This window comes from Hippoglossus hippoglossus, chromosome 20 (assembly GCF_009819705.1).
Source record: "Hippoglossus hippoglossus isolate fHipHip1 chromosome 20, fHipHip1.pri, whole genome shotgun sequence".
Classification (NCBI taxonomy): Eukaryota; Metazoa; Chordata; class Actinopteri; order Pleuronectiformes; family Pleuronectidae; genus Hippoglossus; species Hippoglossus hippoglossus.
Window position 1 is genome coordinate 11,374,481 of NC_047170.1, and position 22,386 is coordinate 11,396,866.

At 43.1% G+C, this 22,386-nt stretch overlaps 1 protein-coding gene across 16 annotated transcripts in view; it reads left to right on the top strand.

Moving 5' to 3' along the window:
- eya1 (EYA transcriptional coactivator and phosphatase 1) overlaps positions 1-22,386 on the top strand; it is a 64,599-nt gene that overhangs the window by 27,261 nt on the left and 14,952 nt on the right. For 3 of the 16 annotated variants that reach the window (XM_034572464.1, XM_034572467.1, XM_034572469.1), the window contains 11 exons: positions 4,911-5,038; positions 5,656-5,721; positions 7,100-7,177; positions 9,172-9,238; positions 9,600-9,745; positions 10,553-10,690; positions 15,302-15,384; positions 16,458-16,665; positions 17,209-17,351; positions 18,077-18,160; positions 21,385-21,474. In XM_034572464.1, coding sequence (XP_034428355.1) covers positions 4,915-5,038; positions 5,656-5,721; positions 7,100-7,177; positions 9,172-9,238; positions 9,600-9,745; positions 10,553-10,690; positions 15,302-15,384; positions 16,458-16,665; positions 17,209-17,351; positions 18,077-18,160; positions 21,385-21,474 — 1,227 coding nt within the window. In that variant the 5' untranslated portion in view covers positions 4,911-4,914. Of the gene's footprint in view, positions 1-3,148; positions 3,267-4,910; positions 5,039-5,655; positions 5,722-7,099; positions 7,178-9,171; positions 9,239-9,599; positions 9,746-10,552; positions 10,691-15,301; positions 15,385-16,457; positions 16,666-17,208; positions 17,352-18,076; positions 18,161-21,384; positions 21,475-22,386 lie in introns of all 16 variants that reach the window. The other 13 variants (XM_034572478.1, XM_034572479.1, XM_034572480.1 and 10 more) reach the window with 9 other exon arrangements.

Genomic DNA, 22,386 nt, shown 5'->3' on the forward strand with positions numbered 1-22,386 from the left:
TGAAGCCCTGTGTGGTTGCATAATTTGTTTCGCCATCAGTCTCTTTGTGAGTTGCGCTGAATATCCCACAACAGTGAGTTAAATCCGTACAAATAAATATGCAGGATATGAATGGAGAATAAAAAAAACAAAGAAGCAACATCTCATGCTTTTATTTAAAATAATTTGTGTGCTTTATTCTGTAAAAAATAAATTTTGACATCAGACCTGCACAGCCATGAAATTTCGAAAGTCTATTTTATTTCAAAATGAGCTGTAGCTGTCTTATCAACAATATTTAACTTTTTTGAGGATGCAAAAAAACAATAAAAACTCCCCAAAGCTCTTTAATGTTGCATTTGTTGGCAGCCCTCGTTTTTTCAGCCACGTATAGAGATACAAGTGAAGTGTAGCATTTTGTAAACTTGTGCCTAATTCCACTCACATCTGTGTTCAATTGTTGTCTGCATCTACATTCTTTGCGAGTGGATTTATTTTTCCTGGGCCACCATGTGGATTCAGCTGACCAGCTTAAGTGGGGATTAGTTGTTTTAAAGTTAGATTTTGATTAAAGCATTGTTTTTCAAAAATTGTAACTCACAACACATGGCTTTACATATTCTGCAGAACACAAAGGACTGTGCACTTTGCCCTGTAAAATTAATATCTGTTAAAGATGATACAGCGAGTGGAGGATGGACATAAACAAAGCGTAGTACACTCGTATTTTTTTGCAGTCACATCTTCTGTTTGATCTTCTTGTCGTTAATGTGAAAATACTTTTGCAGATGACACAACATCTTACATGTGAAAATAGGTAACCCTCACCTCTAGAGTCCCACAGGCACAGAGAGAAAATGATTAGTGCCAGGTCAGACAGCCTGCATGCCGAGATGATCTATGCTAAAAGCTTGGCTGACTATGTTTACCTTTGGAAAACGCAGGTCTTGAAATAAGAAAAGGGAAACAAAAGGGCTTGCAAACAACCGTGAGTGAAGCGTGTTGTGGCTCTTCTACCTCATCTCCTTTCCTTTTTTCTTTTTTCTTTTTCGCTTGATGACACTTCCACCGCTTCATCTGTAGCTGGGCTTTGTTCTTGTTCGCTTCAAAGACCTGGCAGTTCAGGTTGAACTAAGACGCACATCAAAGATGCTGAATGCGTCCACCTTTTTTTTTTTACGATAAATATTTAGCGTGGCAGAAGAAAGGCTTGTTTTTGCTTTTAAATCCCTGCTCGCCCCCCAACCCCCTCTCTGACTTCTCCTTTCCCATCTCCCGTGCAACCCCCCCCTTCTCTCTCTCTTTCTCTCTTCACCTGGCTGGTTTCACCTGCTGGCACTGGCAGAGACACCAGCATGGTAATGGCTTCACTGGCTTGCAGAGAAACCAGCCACCACACACACACACACACACACACACACACACACACACACACACACACACACACACACACACACACACACACACACACACACACACACACACACACACACACACACCACATCAACCCACCACAGAACCCTCTCCACAACTCCCCCCTCAACTCTGTGATCGCTGTTAATGTGCTGTGGCAAAAATAATTTCTCTTTCGTCTTTCTGGCGTTTTACCTCTGCGGATTTATATTTCTCTGTTTTGTTGAAATCCCTTCTGCATATTTCAATATTGTGAAATGCCAGGAGGAGGCACTGCTGTTGTCCGTGGCTTCTCGGAGTGAAAATGAAATATAATGGTTATTTTCGCTAAGATGGCTGCACCATAAGCAGCAGGAGAGGAGGCGAATTGTAAAGCTGGAATGGTATTCATGAAGGCTTTGCCTTGGTGTGAAGAGCAAAGCCTGGTGAAAAAAACCGAAGGAAAAAAAAAAACTTAAGACCATGCATGCAGCTCAGGTTACCCTGGCTCATGTAAACAGTCAGCTATTAAAAAAATCATGCCAGGATTTTTGAAAAAATAAAAAATCAATTTATTATTTTTCCTTTCATGACCAGCTGTATACCTTTGACCTTCTTTTGGACCCTGCGTCCCCATGGTGGGCAGGAGTCAGGTCAAATATAGTGTTATAGTCGTGCAAGTATATGGCTCCGCTTTATGTTTGGAGAGAGACGAGCAGAGCGGGAGTGGACAGCAGAATGTAACTGTCAGCTAAAGGAGAGTAATAGAGGCATTCGTAGCGTCATAGGAAACATATGTGGCTCCATATGCTCTCTGTGTTCTTGTTTCCAGTCTCCTTCATTGTCTGAGATGCACCACTGATCTGGGGGCCTCTAAAGTGCCCTGCATGTGTGAGTGTGTGCGTATGTGTGTGTGTGTGTGTGTGTGCACCACTGATGTGGGGGCCTCCGATGTGCCCCGTGCACGAGTGTGTGCACACATGCGGACATGAGTTATGTGTCTCTGTGTGTGCTACAGAAAAAGACATAAGCATGAATTTTCATGTTGCCACAGGAAAAGAAAAGATTTATATAAGGCCTGTGTGAGTGTGTGTATTATTCCCCTTCTCTGCTATTCTGCCCATTGTGACTGTGTGAAGAGGGAAGTTGTGTGTCTCTGTGCTGTGGCCCCAGGCTGGGGCAGGCCCACGGAAAGCAGCCCTGACGGTCATTAGGACCTGTCAGTTTGCTGGGATCGGGAGTGCTGATAAATTTCAGATAGTGTCAATTGCAGATGAAAGATCTGCTGAAGATGCTAGGGGTGTCACGCTTGACTTGTCTCTCCTCAACAAGTCCCATCTTCCTCCCAGCAGCAGGCTACCTCAAGCAGGAAAGCAGGCAGCCTCTCCCACCCTCTGCTGCCCCCTCAGCCTGCGATCCCCCAGCCCCTCACCCCTCTGCCTACCTTCACCCCCGCAACAACTCCCCCCCACCACCACCACCACCACCACCACCACCCCTTCCTGCTTACCTTGGCTAAGCAGCTTTGCATGTTGATTGGGGGAGGGCTAATCCAGTTTGCAGCTGTCGTAGACCAATGATGAATCACCTTTCCGTCATTTGGCCGTGCTCCCCTCGCTCAGGGAGGAGGGAGGACCTGGCGGAGGAAACAACAGTGGAACAGGGCTGCGGCTCGGGAGGGAGACAATGCGCGCCTCTGTTCCCCCTGCAAGCCTCCTCTTCCCATTCTGCTCCAGAATAACAATAATGTTTTCTCAGACATGCCTTTTTGTGTCAGGGATGGCTCTGGACTGTGACATCGAGCTGCAATAACAAGGAGTGACATTGTTTCTGCCTGGGCAGGTGGAGGCAGAGTGTGGTTGGTTTGAGAGGACCCTGAGCCGTTCTAGCTGCAGGTAAGAGCACAGTTAAGCCGCTGCAGCATCAGGGACGTTAACCTCTGTGCGGGGGCTTCAGAGATCGTCTTAGACACTCTGCTAAACAACTGTCAACTTCTCTCAGTCTACTGTGTCTTCTGATGGGAGATAGTGATGTCAGCTAATGACTAAAATGTTTGGAGCAAAGGAGAAGAAAAGAGGGTTGAGTGTGAGATGTAGGAAAGAGGTTAGTTTGCCTTGCACAGTCCTTAAGTGCTTATATTTGCACCTCTGTGTGGTTGTATGCTTTGAGGGTGTGATATTTTAAGGGCAGAAGTAAATGAATATACCACTGGGAAAGGATCATGCAGCCGTTATTGGAGCATGTGTGAAGAAGATTGAATTATCCTTAAGAATATTTTTTATTACTTGCATTTCAGTGTTTTAATTTGTTTTAATCGAATGCTGAAAAATATTTATTTTCCAATGATATTTAAATTGGATTAGGCCTGCAAGAAAAATACTTTGTTTGCTAAACTGTATTTAATATAATCTTAAATACAGTAAATATATCTCATAATTTAATCTTTTTATCTTTATTCTGGTTTATTTTCCCCCCCCATCTGATAGCACTCAAACTACTGTACTTAGAGTTACTTGAGCATTTATCTCTGTGTTGCCCTGTGTGAGAGGCCAATGTTTATCGATAGCAGAGATACCCAGAACCCTGGGACATAATTGGAAATGTCAGTATAATTTACAAAACATTTTGTCCTAATTTCATTAACTCGCCGTTTCAATGGGAACGGTGGCACAGACAAATGGGGTCTGGAGTTTGTGGCTGTGCTTTTCAAATCACTCGTGCCTTCCCCTCGACTTCATTGTCTACACTCGATCAAATCCTTTGAGCGCACAAACGAGGAGATAGAATAATGTTTTTGGTGGCGTGGTCTTTCGTATAAACACAGAAACAATTAAGGAGCTTGCCAGAGCAAACACACGCCTCATGAGCTTCTCATCTGCCCATCACTGAGGCATGGGCTCTTACAATCAGGCAAGAGTGCTGCACGTTTAACAGGCACATTAACTGATGCCTCAGACCAGCAAACATCTGTTAACAGTCTTCGATACCACACAATACAATATACACTAAGGGCCATTTTTACTCAGAGTAAATTGATAGTAAACTCTTTGTGTTCACATCTTGTACAACTTGTTGTGGGGCTGCTGTAATAAGATAAATTATGTCTGTCTTTTCAAAATGTTTAGTGTTTATTTCATTTGTAATGCCTCAGTTTTTGTGAGTGTGTCATATTTTTGTAGACAATCTATATTTCTTTTATGTCACAAGTACATTTGTGCAACATTTAAAAATGACGGTAGTTCGAATTGAATTGCAAATATCACATGCAAAATAGCCATTTGTGAAATCGCAGTAAATTCTACACTTTAAATGCAAATCTAAAAGAATATATTAAACTAATCTTCTCTTTTATAATACTTAAACTTCTATTTTTACTTTTTAGTATCATCACGGTTTCATTTATCTAAATCTGGACGAGTGTATTAGGCATTTTGTGTGCACAACATTGCGTATCAGAGCTGCGTGTCTTCCCTGAAACCAGAGCGATAAGTGTAATTTGATTTTTGTGTGTGTGTGTGCGCGTGTGTGTATCCTGTCAGGTCTATGGAAATGCAGGATCTAGCCAGTCCTCACAGCCGAGTAAGTGGAAGCAGTGAATCTCCTAATGGTCCCAACCTCGACAACTCACACATCAATAACAATTCCATGACACCCAATGGCACTGAAGGTATGTGTGCGCTGCTGCTGCCGCTGTTACGCTGTAGCTGTTCTCTCTGTTATGTGGAGTTTTATTAAATATTTTTAAAAAGCTGAGAATGGTGATAGAAACTGTATCCCTCACGTTCACTGTGAAACTGACTTTTTAATAAAGTCAGTAAAGCTGTTGCAGCGTTAGAATTTTTTTATTAATTTTAAACACCTATATGATATTAAACAGCCAGTAAAACAATAGAGAGAATGCACTTTATATGGGGTGGATTACAGTGTCGTGTATAGACAATTTGCTGTCCTATCATTTGCAGCTTAAAAATGCCAGTGCCTCTAGTAGTTGTTTTTCCGGTGACTTTTAGCTGTTTATTTAAGTAACCATGTAATTATTCAAAACCTACAGCCATGGAAATGATGGAGTTTTGCATGAGGTTGTACGTGTAGTTATTTACTCAGGTGATTCACCTGTGCCTTAAATCTGAGCCTTTGTTTAGTGAAGTTATTGAAAACGTCACCCGCTGTCACGTAATCTTCACGGTAGTCTGTTGTTGGTTTTTCTGCATATTTATGACACAGGGCCCGTAGACATGGTGCCGACTGTCATGTGTCCCCTTTGCCATTCTGTCTTTCCCATAGGTGATAACATCACAATGCTTACCACTGCAGACTGGTTGTTAGGTTCTAACTCACAGTCCGCTGCAGGTTTGTCTACTCTTGGTGACACAATGAAAGCACAATACTTGGTGATTTCCCTAAACTCTTCTGAGAGCAAGAACAAAAGGAGTTTTTGTGGTTTTTTCTTTCTGAGCCACCAACCACTCTCGTGAGGAAAGTTTAATTTGTCACCCCACAAAAAAACACAATTTATCAGCTGCAAAAACGTCACCTCAACTATTGTGCCTTTCATTCAGAAACTCTGTGGTATTTGCTGTAACTGTTGTGGTATTATGTTTCAAGCATGGTTTGACGCAACTGGATTTTCAGTCCCATTGTTGAGTGAATGTTCAGATTGTGAAGTTGCATACTGTGCATTTTGCTTTCGTTTGAACGTTCCATGACGTTTCCTGATTACAGTGGTTTTTTGTTTGCTCCGTGCGCTGAGTGTGCTAGTTTATGCATGCACCTCGCCACTATATTTCATCAGTGTGTTGTTCAAAAAGAATTGCCCCTCGTCTACATATGTTTCTGCACCGAACGTGCATAGCAGAAACATGTAAAACATGACAGCAAATGGCTTCTTCAACCATCAGGGATTCCACTGAGCATGACTCCCTTTGCCCACATTGTCAATTTGCTTTGCCAAAAAAAAAAAGAGAAAAAAGAAAAAACCTGCAGCCCGCCTGAAGTGAAATGGATTGATTTCAAAGGTTCCGAGCTGTCAGATAGCTGTGAAATTGTCTTTGCAGATCTATCGTTGAGCTGTTTAATGGAGTCAAGGTCAAACAGCGTTTGCTACACTCTCAAAAAGATTTTATACGCCATACATTTCCTTGACATTTCAATTGTGCTTGTGTTTTTTTATCACTGACTCTTAACACACATCCACAGTGTTTTATTTCATGCTACATTTAAGTACAGATAAGCCTGTAATTCATCATTAAATTAAAGTGATGATATAAGATTCTATTATTTAGTTTTATTTAGTATGTGAGGTTATTAATGTTGCTCCTGCAAAATAGTTTAAATGCATTTTTGAAATAAAGAAACTAGGAAAATGACTCCAGGTCGTCAGATAAGGATCAGATATACAGATAAAGTCTCTTGAATAAATCCCTTCAAAACCAAATAAAGATAGTTAAGTAAAATAAAAAATATATATAGAAACCTTTGAAAATATATTATACATAATCCATCTAAATTTGCTGACATTGTAGATACTGCTGAAAAGTTTGACTACTACGCCCCACCTCTGTATTTTAAATTTTTTTTTGCATTGAGTACTTGTTTTGATTTAATTTTCTGAATGTGAAAATCTGAAAGTTTGATGTGGTTGAATCTGATATTTTCTTTTTTTCTTTTTTCTTCTGTTGCAGATGTTGATTTGGTGCATTTGGTGACAATGTGGCTTCTTTGTTTGCAGTTAAAACCGAGCCAATGAGCAGCAGCGAAATCATCACCTCAGTAGCAGACACCTCTCTCGACAGCTTCTCAGGATCAGGTGAGCGGGGAGGACCGTGTGTGTGTTTGTGTCTCTCTCTCTCTCCCTCTCTCTCACACACACACACACAGACACACACACAGCTGCAGAACTGATTAGTGAGAGATGAGCCGAGAGATGGGTGACTGATAAGCCGGGGCCTCAGGAAGTGTCCCTGCAGCTAAAACTCAAATATAGTGTGTGAGTGTGTGTGTGTGAGTGTGTGTGTGTGTGTGTGTGAGTGTGTGTGTGTGTGTGTGTTAAAGAACAAGAGACTCTACCTTTCCTTTGTCAGCACATATATATGCTATGCTTGCTCGTGTCTGTGTGTGTGTGTGTGTGTTTGTGTGTAACACTGCTGGTTCCCATGCCAGCGAGGACTGAATTATGACCTGTAATGCACTGAGCCTGTCTGTCCAGTGGAGTGACATGGCGTCCCAGTGGCCCTCGCTCTCCACGGGCTGTTACCCTATCGCCCTGTCAGTGCCAGGGTTTTGACACCCTCCCCTCAGCACGGGAACATCAGACAGACACACACACACACACACACACACTGACATAACGTAGTATAATGAGTTTAATGAGCATTCTAAGAATTTTAAAAGAAAAAAAATCTCTAATGTGATAATTTTTTTGCTTATTTCTTTTTTCCACTGTGAGTGGTATCTATGTCAACCAGCAGCTCCATGTTACGTTTTCTATAAACCTTCATTAATAGAATCACATCCGACCGCGTGTGGTATTATCTTGCTGCTAATTTTCCTGTTTTCCCATCACGGTTTCACTAAGTACTTGATACTTTAACACAAGAAGTGCATAAATCACTGCTATGACTTTTGACTGTGACAGTATTAATGAAATTTAGTAATCTTACACCCCGTATCCTCTGCGGGGGGAAACCCAAAGCTGCGTTCAGAAGAGCAGGTTTTGTCCAGTGGCAGGTGCTGCCGATGTGGGAAAAGTGTTCAATATTAATAACGTGTGTGAGGGGTTACAGCATACAGTTACATACAGTTAGCTCTCCCCCGCAACCAAATCCCATATTTTACATGTCATGACCAATTAGACAGATGTTTCGAGACTGTGCCACTCGGCTGCAGTTAAACACCAGAACTGATTGTAGCCGGTCTGAAATGTTCCAACTGTGAATTTGACTGTGCATTTTATTAATTGTGATTTTAACATTTTTTAATGCAGATGTTATATCAAACATAAAATAATCTAAGTCAGACTTCCATTGGTTGCTTTTTATTGAAAATGTAGATATATTTTAAATGAATTATGCATACTATTAAAAAATGATTGCTTAAATTAAAACAAATAATGGTACTTTTTAATTTTAGGCGAGGTTCTTGTGTGTTTAATTTTAATTTATTATTTTATTTATTTTACTTTTCCAAAATTTTATGTTTCAAGTTTTGGGTTTGAATCCTGCAAACACTATATATATATATAAAGTTCACATTTTAAATCACGATTTGACTCTTGTGTGTGGAAGAAGATGTGTGTGTGTGTATAACTGCAGCATCCAAACAAATTTTCCTCTGTGAGTAATTTGCGGCTGAACCTTCACAAGTGAACGGCACCATGGAACCACACAGTCATACGCCTAATGAAGGAATGATTATGTAGTAGCACTAATTACCTGCAATCAGTGATGTCACTTCCAATGTGGTTGTGGCCTGAAAAGCCGAGCAGGGCCGCTGAAGCCACCCAGCTGAGGCTGATTCAAACTGTCCTGTGTGTGTTTACGCCAGCGGTCGTCATAGCAGCCCAGACGTATATCTCAGAGATGCGCGGGTCAGCAGAAAAACCTGATGTTCTTACCTGATTATTTTACTTCATTATTGCTCTCCGGTTTTCAACCTTAAATAAGGTTACCGAAATAAATAGACTAATGCAATGTAATTACTGTTTCCTTGGAATCCAGAAGTTCTATTGGCAAAAGATAATATTGACCTTATTTCTTAATGTTTAAATATGTGCTTGCCTCTTTTCTTTTCAACTCTCCTCAGCCATTGGAACCAGTGGCTTCAGCCCAAGACAAACTCACCAGTTCTCTCCACAGATTTATCCGTCCAAGTAAGACTCCTTTTATTTTTGTTTAAAAAATAAGCAGCATCCAACTTCATTTGGATCTTTAATTAGATCCTCCTGTCAGATGTGGGGGGGCTCTCCGCTCGCTTTGTTTGCCGGGATGTCTGCAGCTTGCGCACCCTGAAATCTGTTGTAATTATCATCTTGCAAAAATTTCCTTCGCCATTTGTTGTTCTTTCACCAATGTATATGAGCCGCGCGATGCTATCTGTCTCACAGCTTGGCTCCGTGTTTAGAGTGAGGTCGCACAATCACATGGAATTTGTCAGTTAGCGAAAGTGTGTGTGTGTGTGTGTGTGTGTGTTTCCCGTCTCACTTTTTGTCTTTTGTTTCTTTTCTCAAATAGCAGAACATATCCGCATATTCTTCCTACCCCTTCATCCCAAAATATGGCTGCGTATGGGCAGACGCAGTACACCACAGGAATGCAGCAGGCCGCAGCTTATGCTAGCTACCCCCAGCCTGGCCAGCCGTATGGCATCCCAGCTTATGGTAAGATTTCTCTAACACGACTCATAACCTCCTCTCCTCTTGCTGAACATGCCTGCTAACAATTTCAGTGTTCTGTAAACAGCATGCACAGAAAGAAAAATGTCCCACTAAATATTTTTCCTTCCTTAAGGGTCAGGACCAAGACTTTGCAGGAGAGAGCAGGAGAGATGCTGAGCTCTTGTTTAGTGCCTGCATGTTCTCCTCCATTGCAATAAAACGGAATTTGCTTGTCAAGCTGTTCAGATAGATCTGAAAGATTAGTGATATAAATCTGAAAACAAAAACTGGTTTCCTCTGGCAAAGAGAAAGCACAGAGTGGATGCCTCACTGTGGGCTTTATTTGTCCAAAGTCTTTGGAGTGTTTTGACCCAAAAAGACTCTGCAATATGTGGAGGAATTTACACTGTTTATTTGAATGGAGCCCCTGCAACCTACCGTTGTACAGAAACTGCATCGTGACTGATTCAATGTAAGCAGTGGCCGGTTTAGCTCAGAAAAACAAGCAAAATCTTTTATTGCTTGTGCATCTGTGCACTGATGATTTATCTTACATGATAATAATAACTGTAATGATGAAAACATAAAATCAAACACAGTCCAAACATAGACAACTCCTTTGCAGTTTGACAGCACCCAGTGAAAGAAGGTATTTCTTAACAACTGGAGATGGTTCAAATCAGATAACCAGCGCTCGTCCGTTGCGATTCGCGTGTAATGCCAACAGACCAACAGGCCAGTGTAATTTAAAACTGTATGTTGATTGTTGTTTTGTGCATCAAACCGATCTGGTGTCACTAACTGATTTAGGTCCATTGTGGGCAGGCATAAAGACGGAGGGGGGCCTGAGCCAGTCCCAGTCCCCTGGACAGACGGGCTTCCTCAGCTACGGCTCTGGCTTCACCACGCCGCAGACAGGGCAAGCCCCTTACAGCTACCAGATGCAGGGTGAGAATCCTCCATCGTTTCTTCTGTGCATGCTCACAAGTCAGTTTGGGTGTCGAAATGCAGCGTGAAATACCATCACTATGTCGTAAAATTGACAAGTTTATAATTATAACATGTTTGCAACTAAATAGCAGAAATGGCTTCAACATCGTGATTGCTCTATTAAAAACTACAAATCAGATTTTAATTCACCGCTGATCTAAAAATACTCTGCATTGCTTGGAATCTGGTTTCTACGTTGTTTTTTTTCCTGTTTTTGTTTGTGTCTTTTTCATTTTCGCTTAACCAGCCTCTCTGTCTTTCCATTCTCATCCTTTCAACCTCACGTTCAAAGTTCATCTCCTCCATCCTTCAGTACCGATTTGTGTAATTCCATTGTCTGCCATGTGTTCGGCGATAAAGTTTATTCCGCTCTTTCAAAAAGATGAGAGACTGCAGGTCTCTGTGCCTGATTTAATAGCATTCAGAGACAGACTGATTCACAACACGGCCCTCGCTTTCACCCCAGAAGATGGTTGCATCCCAGCAGTCGTTATGTGCAGCCGCAAAGGCCGCCTGCCTCTCTTCTCCTCTTAAAAGAATCAACACAGATGGAAAAATGGCAGGCGCTTAGGAGGCACCAGCCATGTCCCCACTCCCCAGCCTTTGTTTTTTCTCTCCCTGTGATCATATTTGTATTTGTTTAAGAGCTGAGACCATCGAGATTTACGGCCTTGAAACCGATAAAAATGAGTTGTTGCGCCTGCACTCCCCCACTTCTGCTCTTTCTGTCCAGTCTTTCAGCCAGTTTAAGTGCAGATCAGGCCTCCTGCCATGTTCTGTTTGTGTTCCTCTCCGTTTGTATTGGTTCAAAAGCTCATTGCACTTCCCTGACACCACCTGCACCGGGCAAGGACAGTTAGTCAACATGGAGCAGAAGCCTTTTCTCCTGTAATATCCAACGTGTGACAGAAGAAACATCCCCACATGTTGTTGAAAATCCTCCAGAGCATCCCACAATAAATAACGCCAGCTCAGCAGCAGATGTGGCACGGGGAAGCCTCTTTTCCACGCCTCTTAACCAAATACAGCCGGCCGCAGCCAGAGTTTTGCAGCGTGCATCAGAGCCCCTGTAAAAGGAGCGGCAGAGAGACAGAGAGGCAGAGAGAGAGAGAGAGAGAAAGAACGGGAACAAGAGACGGAGCATGTGCGGCAGAATGCACAAGCTGCTATCCTGCCTTTAGTGGTTTAACTCACGATGACAGTATTATGTGCCCATTCATCTTCTAAGTATTATGCTCTTACTCTGTCTCTCTCTTTCCCCCAGTCTATCTCCGTCACTCCCTCACTCTCTCCTGCTATCTCTGGCTATCGGATGCCCCACGTAGCTTTAAGTGCGTTAGTAATTGACAGCCATGTTAGATGACAGATTGACCACTATTGGGGCTCTGGCCTCTCTAACCGTGACTCTGGCCCTCTGCCACGCCATTGTCATTACTCTCTCTTGCCTATTGATCTGTGCTGGGTGAGGTGCCTCAGGCCTGGGTGTCCCTACCAAAAAACTCCCCACATGTGATACTCCCCCTCTCCCTGTCTGTGCCCCTGCCACCAGCCTGTAGCCAGCTGTCGAGGCAGAGGACGATTAGATTAATGCTTCTGCTCCATGCTTTTGTGTCCGATGCCATGGAGCTTTGTGTGGGTGCTCAAGTCGTGGCCCAAAATCGTAAAAAAGGGTGCAAGTGCGTTTCTGTGCTGCCCGGAATTTTTTTTTGCGATTATTGGAATTTATGGAGTGTATCTCATGGATGGTCGTAAAAAAAGACTACGACATCAGAGGTGTGCAGAAGAACTGATGGTGGAAGCGAGCAGATGCTAATTAGGTGAATAATTGGATTCCAGCGTTCTGTCCCAGTGGCGGTGCAAGCTGAAGAAGCTGCAGCCTCGGTTGCCGTTTTAAAAAAGGAGAGCCCCATCTGGACTTGATAGCCTATTCCCAAGTGGGGCATACAAACTTCTGCTACAAATATTGTGCACTGATGATAGACATAGCCCACGGCAAGGGGACTGATCAAGCAAAGCAAATGGACTTCCAATTGTGGAGCCAGAAGGCATGAGGGAAGGTGGAGAGGAGGGAGGGACGATGTCTGGTCTTGAGTGAGTGAAATAACCGGAGCAGGACAGGGGGAGGGAGAGAAAACATGGCCCCCGGGGGAACCAAGACCCTTCTTTCTCCCCCTGCTATAACCTGCACCACCACTCCCCAACAGCACGGGCTCATTCTCACTCGGCTAGCAGGGGTCCCCTCGGCTTTTATGTGGCTCCTTGTTCTCCTCGGAGCAACCCTCAAACCCTGCCAGCGAGAGCTTTTATGACTGTTTGAACTGTGCATTAGGCTAATTTGTTGTCCTTCACAGCATTACTGCTCCTTCTCTCTGTCTTTTTGTTCTGTCCTGGACTTTCACTTGATGTTGAACTTTCTGCGGAGAACGCAGTTAAAGTTAAAAAATAAATAAAAAAAGAAGTTCCCCCGCAGGCCGTGAAATATCAAACAAAACAACAAAGAGAGAGAACGTTTCTGAGTCCGGGGTGAAAAACATGGTAAAAATCTGCTGTGTGTTTGTCATTGCTGGAAGCAGAGATTGAGGAACTGCACAAATAATTAGTGGATCCTGATAATCCTGGGAGCTCGGGAGGTGTTTGTTTCTCTTTATTAGCCACAGTCCTGGGTGCTTAGCTGACTGACAGGGCAAAACACTGCACTACATCTTATTTTTTTCCGTGCTTTCATCCATACGTTACCCTTCATGTCCCCCCCGCACCGCCAGCCCCATTTCCCTGATCTGTCCCCCCCCCCCCCCCCCGCCCTGAAAGCTGCTTCACGTTTGTCACGGTGTGGGAGGGCCCTCCTGATGGGGCCAATGACCAGAGGATGAAAGGAACTCCCTGTGTTTGTCTCTGGGAACAAAGGTGTAATTACGCCCCCATTTAGGAACAGTAAATTTATCTCTCCCCTTCGTTTTCACTGAGTCTGATGGGATAGTTTTCTGGCTGCAGGAGGATCACTGTGGTGATAAGTGAAGAAGCTGTCTAAAGCAGTGGTAGCAACAGATGAATGTCCCAGGCAGCGTTTGGAGTGACTGTGTATGGACGGAAAGGAATAATAAAGCCCAGGGGTCGTATTTGTAAAGGTTGTTAGAGCTGTTATGACACAGATGTTTCTTTAATACACTATTTGTAATACAACCTGTAAAACTTAAGTACCTAATAGGACTGTAAAGTCCACAATTCCCCAGAACATATTGTTTCAAATGCATGGTTCTATATAACATTATTAACATACAGAATAAAATGGATATACTAAGCTCCTCAAGTAATTGCATACTAATTGCAATCAGGATTTTGGCTTTCACAATTAATTCGATTTAGGTTGATGTAATGTTTATATGTGTCAAATTCTCTCACAGGCATTTGCTCAGAAAACTCCCTGATTACCTGCTCAGGTTCTTTACAAACTGGTTGTGGCTGCGCAGGCAAAACAGCTCCTACCTCAATGGCAACCTGCATTTTCTTTTCATTTAAATATTAGCAATTTTAAAGCAACTTTTAGGTATAGATTTAAAAAGTGTAAAGTTTAACTAAATTATTCTCGGAGATTGTTCAAATGGGATTTGTGCAGGGTTTTAAAAAGTCTGAAATTTTATCATCTGAATCTTAAGTCTTAAACAATCTGAAATACATTAAAATAGAAAGGACTTTGTCTTAAATCCATAAGAGTAGGTCTTAAGTCTTTGGAGTTTTTTTTTGTGGCATGTATACATTTATCTTAAGGGGAATTGTGATTTTTCTTCATATCTGTTGCTCTTCTTCATAGGTCTTTCATTTCATTCATTACAGTCTTAAAAAACATCTTTAAATTAACTTTAACTTAACCTGCAGAAACCCTGTGAATGATTATAATAGTTATGATTTCAAGAATAAGCAAAATAACCAAGTCCTCTGTAAGCTGCTCCTCCTGCTGTTCCCTGGCCTGACATGACGGTGCAGGTGGATGGTCACTCATGAAGTCATGCCCCTCATGTTATGTGTATCATTAAGCCATTAGATGCTATCATCTCCTGTGAAAGAGTTTGTTTCCCTGGTGGACCGTCATTAGACAAAGTGTAAAGAGGGACATACATATTTATTGAGGCTGAGGTGACTCACTGTGACCTCAACAGTCCTTTCCCGAATGTATTTCTGTCTCACTGTATTTCCCATTTCCAGCCCGCACTTACGCCACCCTTCAGTAGCTCGCACACAACAGCCGCTTGTCTTCCCCTACACTGTGCGAGCTTGGGCGCCTTTGGAAGCAGGTTCTGTCCGTCCCTCGCCCTTTTCCGCCTTCCCCCACGTCATTCATCGTGGCCTGATCCAATCACTGATAACAAAGGAAGAGGAGAAAGATAAGGTCACTGCTGGGAGCTCCCTCAGGCCTCCCTCTGTTCACCACCTCACCGAGCTGTTTCACAAAAGACTAATCTTTGTTTTCCCCCTAACAATGTGTTGTTTCATGTCTATCACTGCTCCGCGTTCTAATGAGCTTTTAATAAAATATGTTGATGACTCACACTCCCATTATGTTTGTCTTTAAAGGTGGTACTTTTACAACAACTTCAGGATTGTATCCAGGAAACAACTCCCTGACGAACTCAACCGGCTTCAACAGCACACAACAGGTAGCTGTGAACTTCTCCCCCTCTGTTCCAGTTCTCTGATCTGGCATCAGTTTATATAAGTTTGAATTGCAGACTCCTCTCTTCCCCAGCCTGGAAACCTTTATGAAACATGCACACTCAATATGTTACATTTCATCCGTGACACATTCGAACATAAATCACTCAGGATGTCGGAGGCTTTATATGCAGAATCACCTATTGTGCCTTCTTCCCACACATATGCATTATGCCACAGAGGAAAAGAATACGAAAAAAAGAAAAAGATAGATCATGGTCCAGATGTAGGACAGAACAGACATGTGTTTGCATTTACGTTTTGGAATCTGCCCTGTAAAGTAGCAACACCGGCGCAGGGCATATCTCACATTACTCTGCCAAATCTCCTGCTTCTGCACCTCAACTCAGCTACCCTTTGTCTCTCTTTGCCCAAAATCTTCCATCACCAACACCATGTGCCTATCTTTCCTCCCATCTCTCTGCACCAGTGACAGCCACAACAGAGGGTTGTCCATTTGTCTGCCTGTTCTCATGAATGTGATATCTCAGCAACACCCGGAGGAATTTCTTCCAAGTTGGCACAAAACCTAGACTTAAAGTTGAATTGAATAGGTTTTGGGGGTTAAAGGTCAAGGTCGCTGTGACCTCACGTCTGCCCCGTTCCCTGTGAACGCGAATTATCAATTACATCTGGAGGGGAATTTAATTATGTCTCGAACAAATGTCTGCTTGGACTCCAAGATAAACTGATTAGAACTTGTTGGTCAAAGGTCAAGTTCACTCTGACTTAGAAAAATACAGGATTTTGGCCATAGCCCAATAATTAATATGCTAATTATTAAAAACAATACACCTAAAACCTTTTAAATAAATTCCTTCAAGGTCTTAACTACAGTTCGTCTGTCTATTTGTCCCATTGATGATTAAAATATAGTGGTAAAATCTCAATTAATACACTTAATCCTTTGACTGTTTAGCAGAGGCGTACAACTGTAAGGTAGTGATTCTACTTCCCCTCTTACCTTATCTTTGTCCAAATGTAACCCACCACTTCCCTTTCCCCTCTTTCTCCTCAGGAATACTCAAGTTATCCAGCCTTTGGCCAGGGCCAGTATGCCCAGTATTACAACAGTTCCCCCTACACTTCACCCTACATGACAAGTAACAACACCAGTCCCACCACACCCTCCACCACCACCACCTATACCCTCCAGGAGCCGCCCACTGGCATCACTAGCCAGGCGCTCACGGACAACTCTGTTGGTATCACAGACAACTCTGCAGGTAAGGATCAAACCAGGTCTTAACTAAAATATCTTAACTCAGAGGCAAAGACGATGCATAAAGAAGAAATGGTTTCATCATATAAAGCTCAGACTGAAAGCACTAAAGAATTTAGAATAATGCATCATCTAGCTCTATAGTACAGATTGTAGCTTTACAAGTCTCTCAAACATTCATGATTGATTTTAAAATTGTCATCAATCAACACCAAGTACACAGCACTTTAACTAAGCAGAGTTTCAGACACACACACCCAATTTAAATGCATTACATCTTTGCTTTTTCTCGTTGACATGTACTCTGTTACCTCTGGTTTCCTTAAATCATTATGGAGCACAATGGGTTTTATAATATGCTCTGCGACTGATTTATGATGCATGTTACCTGTCAATCTGCCTAATCCCTAAATAATGTCCCAGGAAGCTGTCCGTCCTGCATCAAGACAAATAGTCACTCAAACATTTTATGCTAAAAGCAAAACAATCGCTCATCTTTGATTCGCTCTTTTCATGCTCTCCTCCTTCCTTCTTTCCTTCCTTCCAGGAGAGTACAGTACCATCCACAGTCCATCAACCCCCATTAAAGATTCAGATTCGGATCGATTGCGCCGGGCCTCGGATGGAAAGTCACGTGGCCGGGGGAGAAGGAACAACAACCCATCACCGCCGCCCGACTCTGACCTTGAGGTAGAGTGAGCCCGCTACCTTGGCGACAGACTGCCTCGCCCTGTCTGAGGCACGCGGACACTAATCCACTTACTATATGGCTGCCACACTAGCTTTAACACTTGATGGGCATGAGTACTTAAATATTTGATTCCCTAACAATCTCTGCATTACTAATGCATTGTGGAATATATGACATCACTAAACACTCATCTTATATAAAGTTCTCACGTATACCTCATGATTACATAATGAAGCATGTGAATAATTGAGTCAGCATTGAAGTGAATAATATATATTTCATAGTCATCAAAGATCGGACTCTAGCTGTGACTAACAATGGTTACGTCTGCACCATTAAACACTTTGATAACGACCATATGTCAAAATAAACTCCTGGTAATTCAGGAGGCTCTTCATTAATATGATATGAATTTGAACAAGGTTAATAGCGCCCATTAAAGCGCTGACATCATGGCATGTTAACATATCTAGTTAATTAGTTTGTCACTATTGATTACTCTAATGTAAAGGGCAGGGGCTGGAAAGCGTGCGGTGGGCTGAGGGGAGGAGTGTTGTGGTGACCGACCCAAGCAAATGGATCTCGGTCCCAGTGGCACGCGAATACACGCTCCTGGCCTATTGACCAGGAGGATCACCTTGCAGTCCTACAGAGTGCACCATTGATTTTGCCTCTTTTCTCTCTGTTTTTCTTTGTTTCTTTCCCTCCACCTCCATCTCTCCAGCGAGTTTTCATCTGGGACCTGGATGAAACAATCATCGTTTTCCATTCCTTGCTTACGGGTTCTTACGCCAACAGATATGGACGGGTGAGTGACATCAGACTGTAGCAGTAGCGGTTCACGTTATCAGCAAGACACATAAATATTAAAAGGAAGAGAAAAACAGAGGATCACAACTGGGGGGAAATGGCCATTTGGAGGAGGATAGATTTCACTCTGCCAGTGTACAGATAATTATTTCTTTTTTTTAAATGGGTCCAATAAGGCTTGGCAAGTATTTGACTGCTCTCTGCAGCTGTTGGAGCTATGCGTGGCTGGTCGGGGCTCGGCTGTAGGGGCTCACAACAGTTGCACCCAGGATGTCTATTGACACATCTTAAGTGTTCCTTTCTCCTTCAGAAATGCCACATTGTTAGTTTAATTAAGTGCTTCTCAATCCATCGCTTTCAGGAAGGGGTCTCCCCTGAGACCCTGGCAGGAGAGGGGAGCCCACCAAATGTAATTTAGACAAACTCACTATACACACACACATACACACACACACACACACACACATACATATATATATGTGTGTGTGTGTGTGTTTAATTGGAGGGTCATTCTCTGTCCCATGTCACTGTGTATGCTCATTAAACAAAGTTTGCTTCTCCAGGCTTTGCTATTTGTTGTTACATGTAAATTGCTTCTCTAAATTTAAACTTTCAAAACAAACAATTTGGGAAATACAGCAGAATCTTATTCTCATGGTTTTGTTGAGGTCATAAGTTCTCTATAGCTCACTAAGTGCTCTGATTTTCCCATTTCGATTTAGCCCACATGAGCTAAAAAAAAAACACACTGTAGAATCTTGACAATTCTAGACAAATTCTGGTTTAATAATGACAAATGAAACAACATATTATTAGATTTTTGCCTAAATGTAGCATTTCTAATCACCAACAGTTGTTTTGTCTGTGCATGTGTCTGGTTGTGAAGCTGAAAATGATATATTGCTCCTCATATGTCAGACAGCTTAGTGTCTGCGGCCCATGCTCTGTGCCTTTGTTCTGGTATGAGGGGGTGTTTGATGGGGGCAGTGTTTTGTTTTTGGGGTGAAAGAGGGCTGCCCCGCGACCCTCCACTGTTTATTTACTTTATTCTCAGCCCTGCATGCTGGGTAAAGAGAGAGCTCAGGCTTAGGGAGCTGCGGCTCGGTGACGAGGGACTCTTCAACCACACACACATGCATATGAACACACACACACACTTGCATACACAGGGTCTCCAGTGTGCTCCTCTGAAACAGGAAACACTCCTGACTCCATAAGGGCTCATTCCATCAGAGCTCAGCTATAGGATGTGACAGCCGCTGGAGTCCCTCTCACTTCGCTTTCTCTTTTGTTCCCTGTTTTTCCTCCTCTGCTGCGGATTTCCGTCGCTTTTTCGCCAAAGTTTTCCCTCCTCTCCTGCCGGCATTATCCCAACAAAGCGATATAAGACATGCTTACTCACAGAGACCACAGAGCGCGCCACCTCAAAGCCTATCAGAAACCCAGATCTGTAAACTACCAATGCGTAAAGACCAACTTTCCCCCACTTCCACCCATTCAGCACCACCCCCCCACCTCTCCCTCTTCTCCTCCCTCCGGTCTGTCAGTCATGCCATCCCTATCTTAGCGGCATAAACAAAAAAGTTACTAAATATTTTTCCCTCCTTGCTGCTCCGAGCTCACTATAAATAGACGTGTATCTGAGTGAGTGCACATCAACACTTTCTCTCTCTCACTGTGACCTCCCGCCCTCCCTCCCTCCCGCTCTCTCTCTCTCTCTCTTTCCCTCATACACACATAAACACACTGCTGTTCTTATCAGCCCTTTTAATTGGCATCAAGGCAGCTCACCCCCATAAAGCTGATGGCTGAGGCCAGCTGTACCGATATTGGGCTGGACAGAGCAGGAGGTTAAAATGGGGTTGGGACGGTGGGGGTGTTATTGGTAGGGAGGTACTTGGCGCCCCTGCGGATGGCACTGACATCTCGGGACAGGTGGTGCCAGAGCAATGACAGCAGCAGCACTTTGGCCTTCTGGCCTGCTTGTATTCTTAACTCCCTCACTGACTGATTGTTTAGATTTAATTGGAAAGGATTCACTCGGGCGGGAGAAGTCCGCCTTTTTCCCACCAAAGCTTCCCCGAGAGCTTCCAAAGAGTTCGAGCAGAGGGAGCTGGCAGCCCGTTGATGTGGGCGGCTAATTATTTGTTATGAATTCTGACTGAAAGTTTGATTCGATCTGGGAGTTTAAGAGGCGCGAGGAAGCCTCCAGAAGTGGGGGATTGGGCTCTACTTGTGTGGTTTGCCCTCTGTCATTTTAGTGAAAACATAAGCATTGTGGGGTGTGACAGGTAATCAGCAGAAAGCTCAGGTGAGTCTTCAGGTGGTTTAGCTCTGTAATCCCTGCTCCTGGTGCTGCCTGGCCCGTCTTTAAAAGTAGCCTCACGCAGCTGCAGAAAATCCTCCTCCACAGCCGCCTATTGTCTGTCTTCATCCTTTGCTGAAGACAATTTGCTGATAAGAGATTTAAGATAAGAAAAAAATCAATTTGCACTTCTCTTCTGTTAAGTAATACATTTTCATATATTCTATGTTGTGTTGTCCCCGAACTGAAACTTAATAATTGTGAGTTTTCTAAGGAAATGTGTTAATTTGCATCAATGACGTTTTGCCTGTTCATTATGTTTTTAAAGGGAAAAATCGCGCACACACACATTATCACAGGCTCATTAACTATTTACAGTGTAGTTGACTCCTCTCTGGGTGTCATTTTACAGACAGTGCGACCATATCAGCATTACAGCACGTGTCACGTTACTGACAGAGACCATGATTTAAGGAAACAAATTCCAATCAAAGGAAATATTACAGTGTTTATTTTATATTTCAATTATTTTAAATTTTCCTAAATTCAGTGTGACTGTTGATGATGTAAATACATTTTAGGCTGAGAAAGAATTGTATTTTATCAGCTACAGAGCAATCAAATGATGCATCAGCGCAAGTATGTGGAGAATGGGGGATTTACGACGGGGCTGTGACCCCGACTCTTCCCACTTGACCACCAGTCCTGACAAGAGACATGTTTTTCACTGCGTTCATTCAAGGCTGTGGCATTTCTGATGACTATTTTGGTACCTTTCAGGGAGTCGTAAACAGGGGTTCAAACTTTCAAGTTGCAGCTAACATCTTGTTAAATAGAAATAGTCTGCAGAGGAATATTCAGGGGGGGGAAAGAAACTGAATTTATTTCAATTTATTTTCTTTTTTTCTATTTTTCAGGACCCACCGACCTCTGTATCATTAGGCCTGAGGATGGAAGAAATGATCTTCAACTTGGCTGACACACACTTATTCTTTAACGACTTAGAGGTGGGTCTATGTGTTTTGTGTTGTGTTTTATTTATTCTGCAAAAATGCCTTCTTGTCACCTTTTGTGAATTGTAGTGTTATACATCCAAACAGGAGGGTTCATTAAGATTTTAGTAACATCAGCAACAGTTGTTTCATGGTGTGGAGCCTACCTCTCAGTTATCAGTCCCATAGTGGTGAAGTATTACCTCGGAGCCCAAGGGATACCATGAATTTTACATGTGCTGTCAGTCTCTGTCATTCCTGGGTCACCAGCCCTGCCCCCGCCTCCACCTCCTTCCCACTCCCATAGCGGCTAGCGCAATTTGTCAAGCTCTAGTGTTTCTGTGGCCACGCTGTCTGTGTGTCATGCTGTGTGCTTGGTGTCGCTGTCCACCTACACCACAGACCCGGTCGCACACAGCATGAAATCCCCTGCCGTCTACCCTCCCACGCCTCTTTACCCCCCTGATTCATGTACGCCTAGTGTAAAATCTGCCCCTGGGGCACAGGAATAGAGGGATCAAGGGTAGGGAGATGTGTGTGTGTGTGTGTGTGTGTGCATGTGATGGGGTGTCTGGGGAGCAGAGGGTCAGGGATGTCTATAGGCTCAGACTGTCTGTACAGAGAAGTGGGAGCCCCATTTGTTCGTATACATGAAATACACCCGCTACCCTCTGTCCAGATCGAGACGTAAAACCCAGCTAGCTCTCCGTGCTCATCACATTATAGCAATAAACAGAGCAATTCATCTCCATAATATTTCTTTGTCAACACTTGCTCTGTCCAATTCTCTGTCTTACGATTTTCCTGAGTTTTTATTTCCTTGATTTTTGTCCCTGCTTCTTCCTCCCGGTCTCTTTTCTCCCAGTGAATCTGATCCCACTGACCCAGCGCTTTTCCTCAGTGTCCTGTTTTGGGTTGACCTCACAG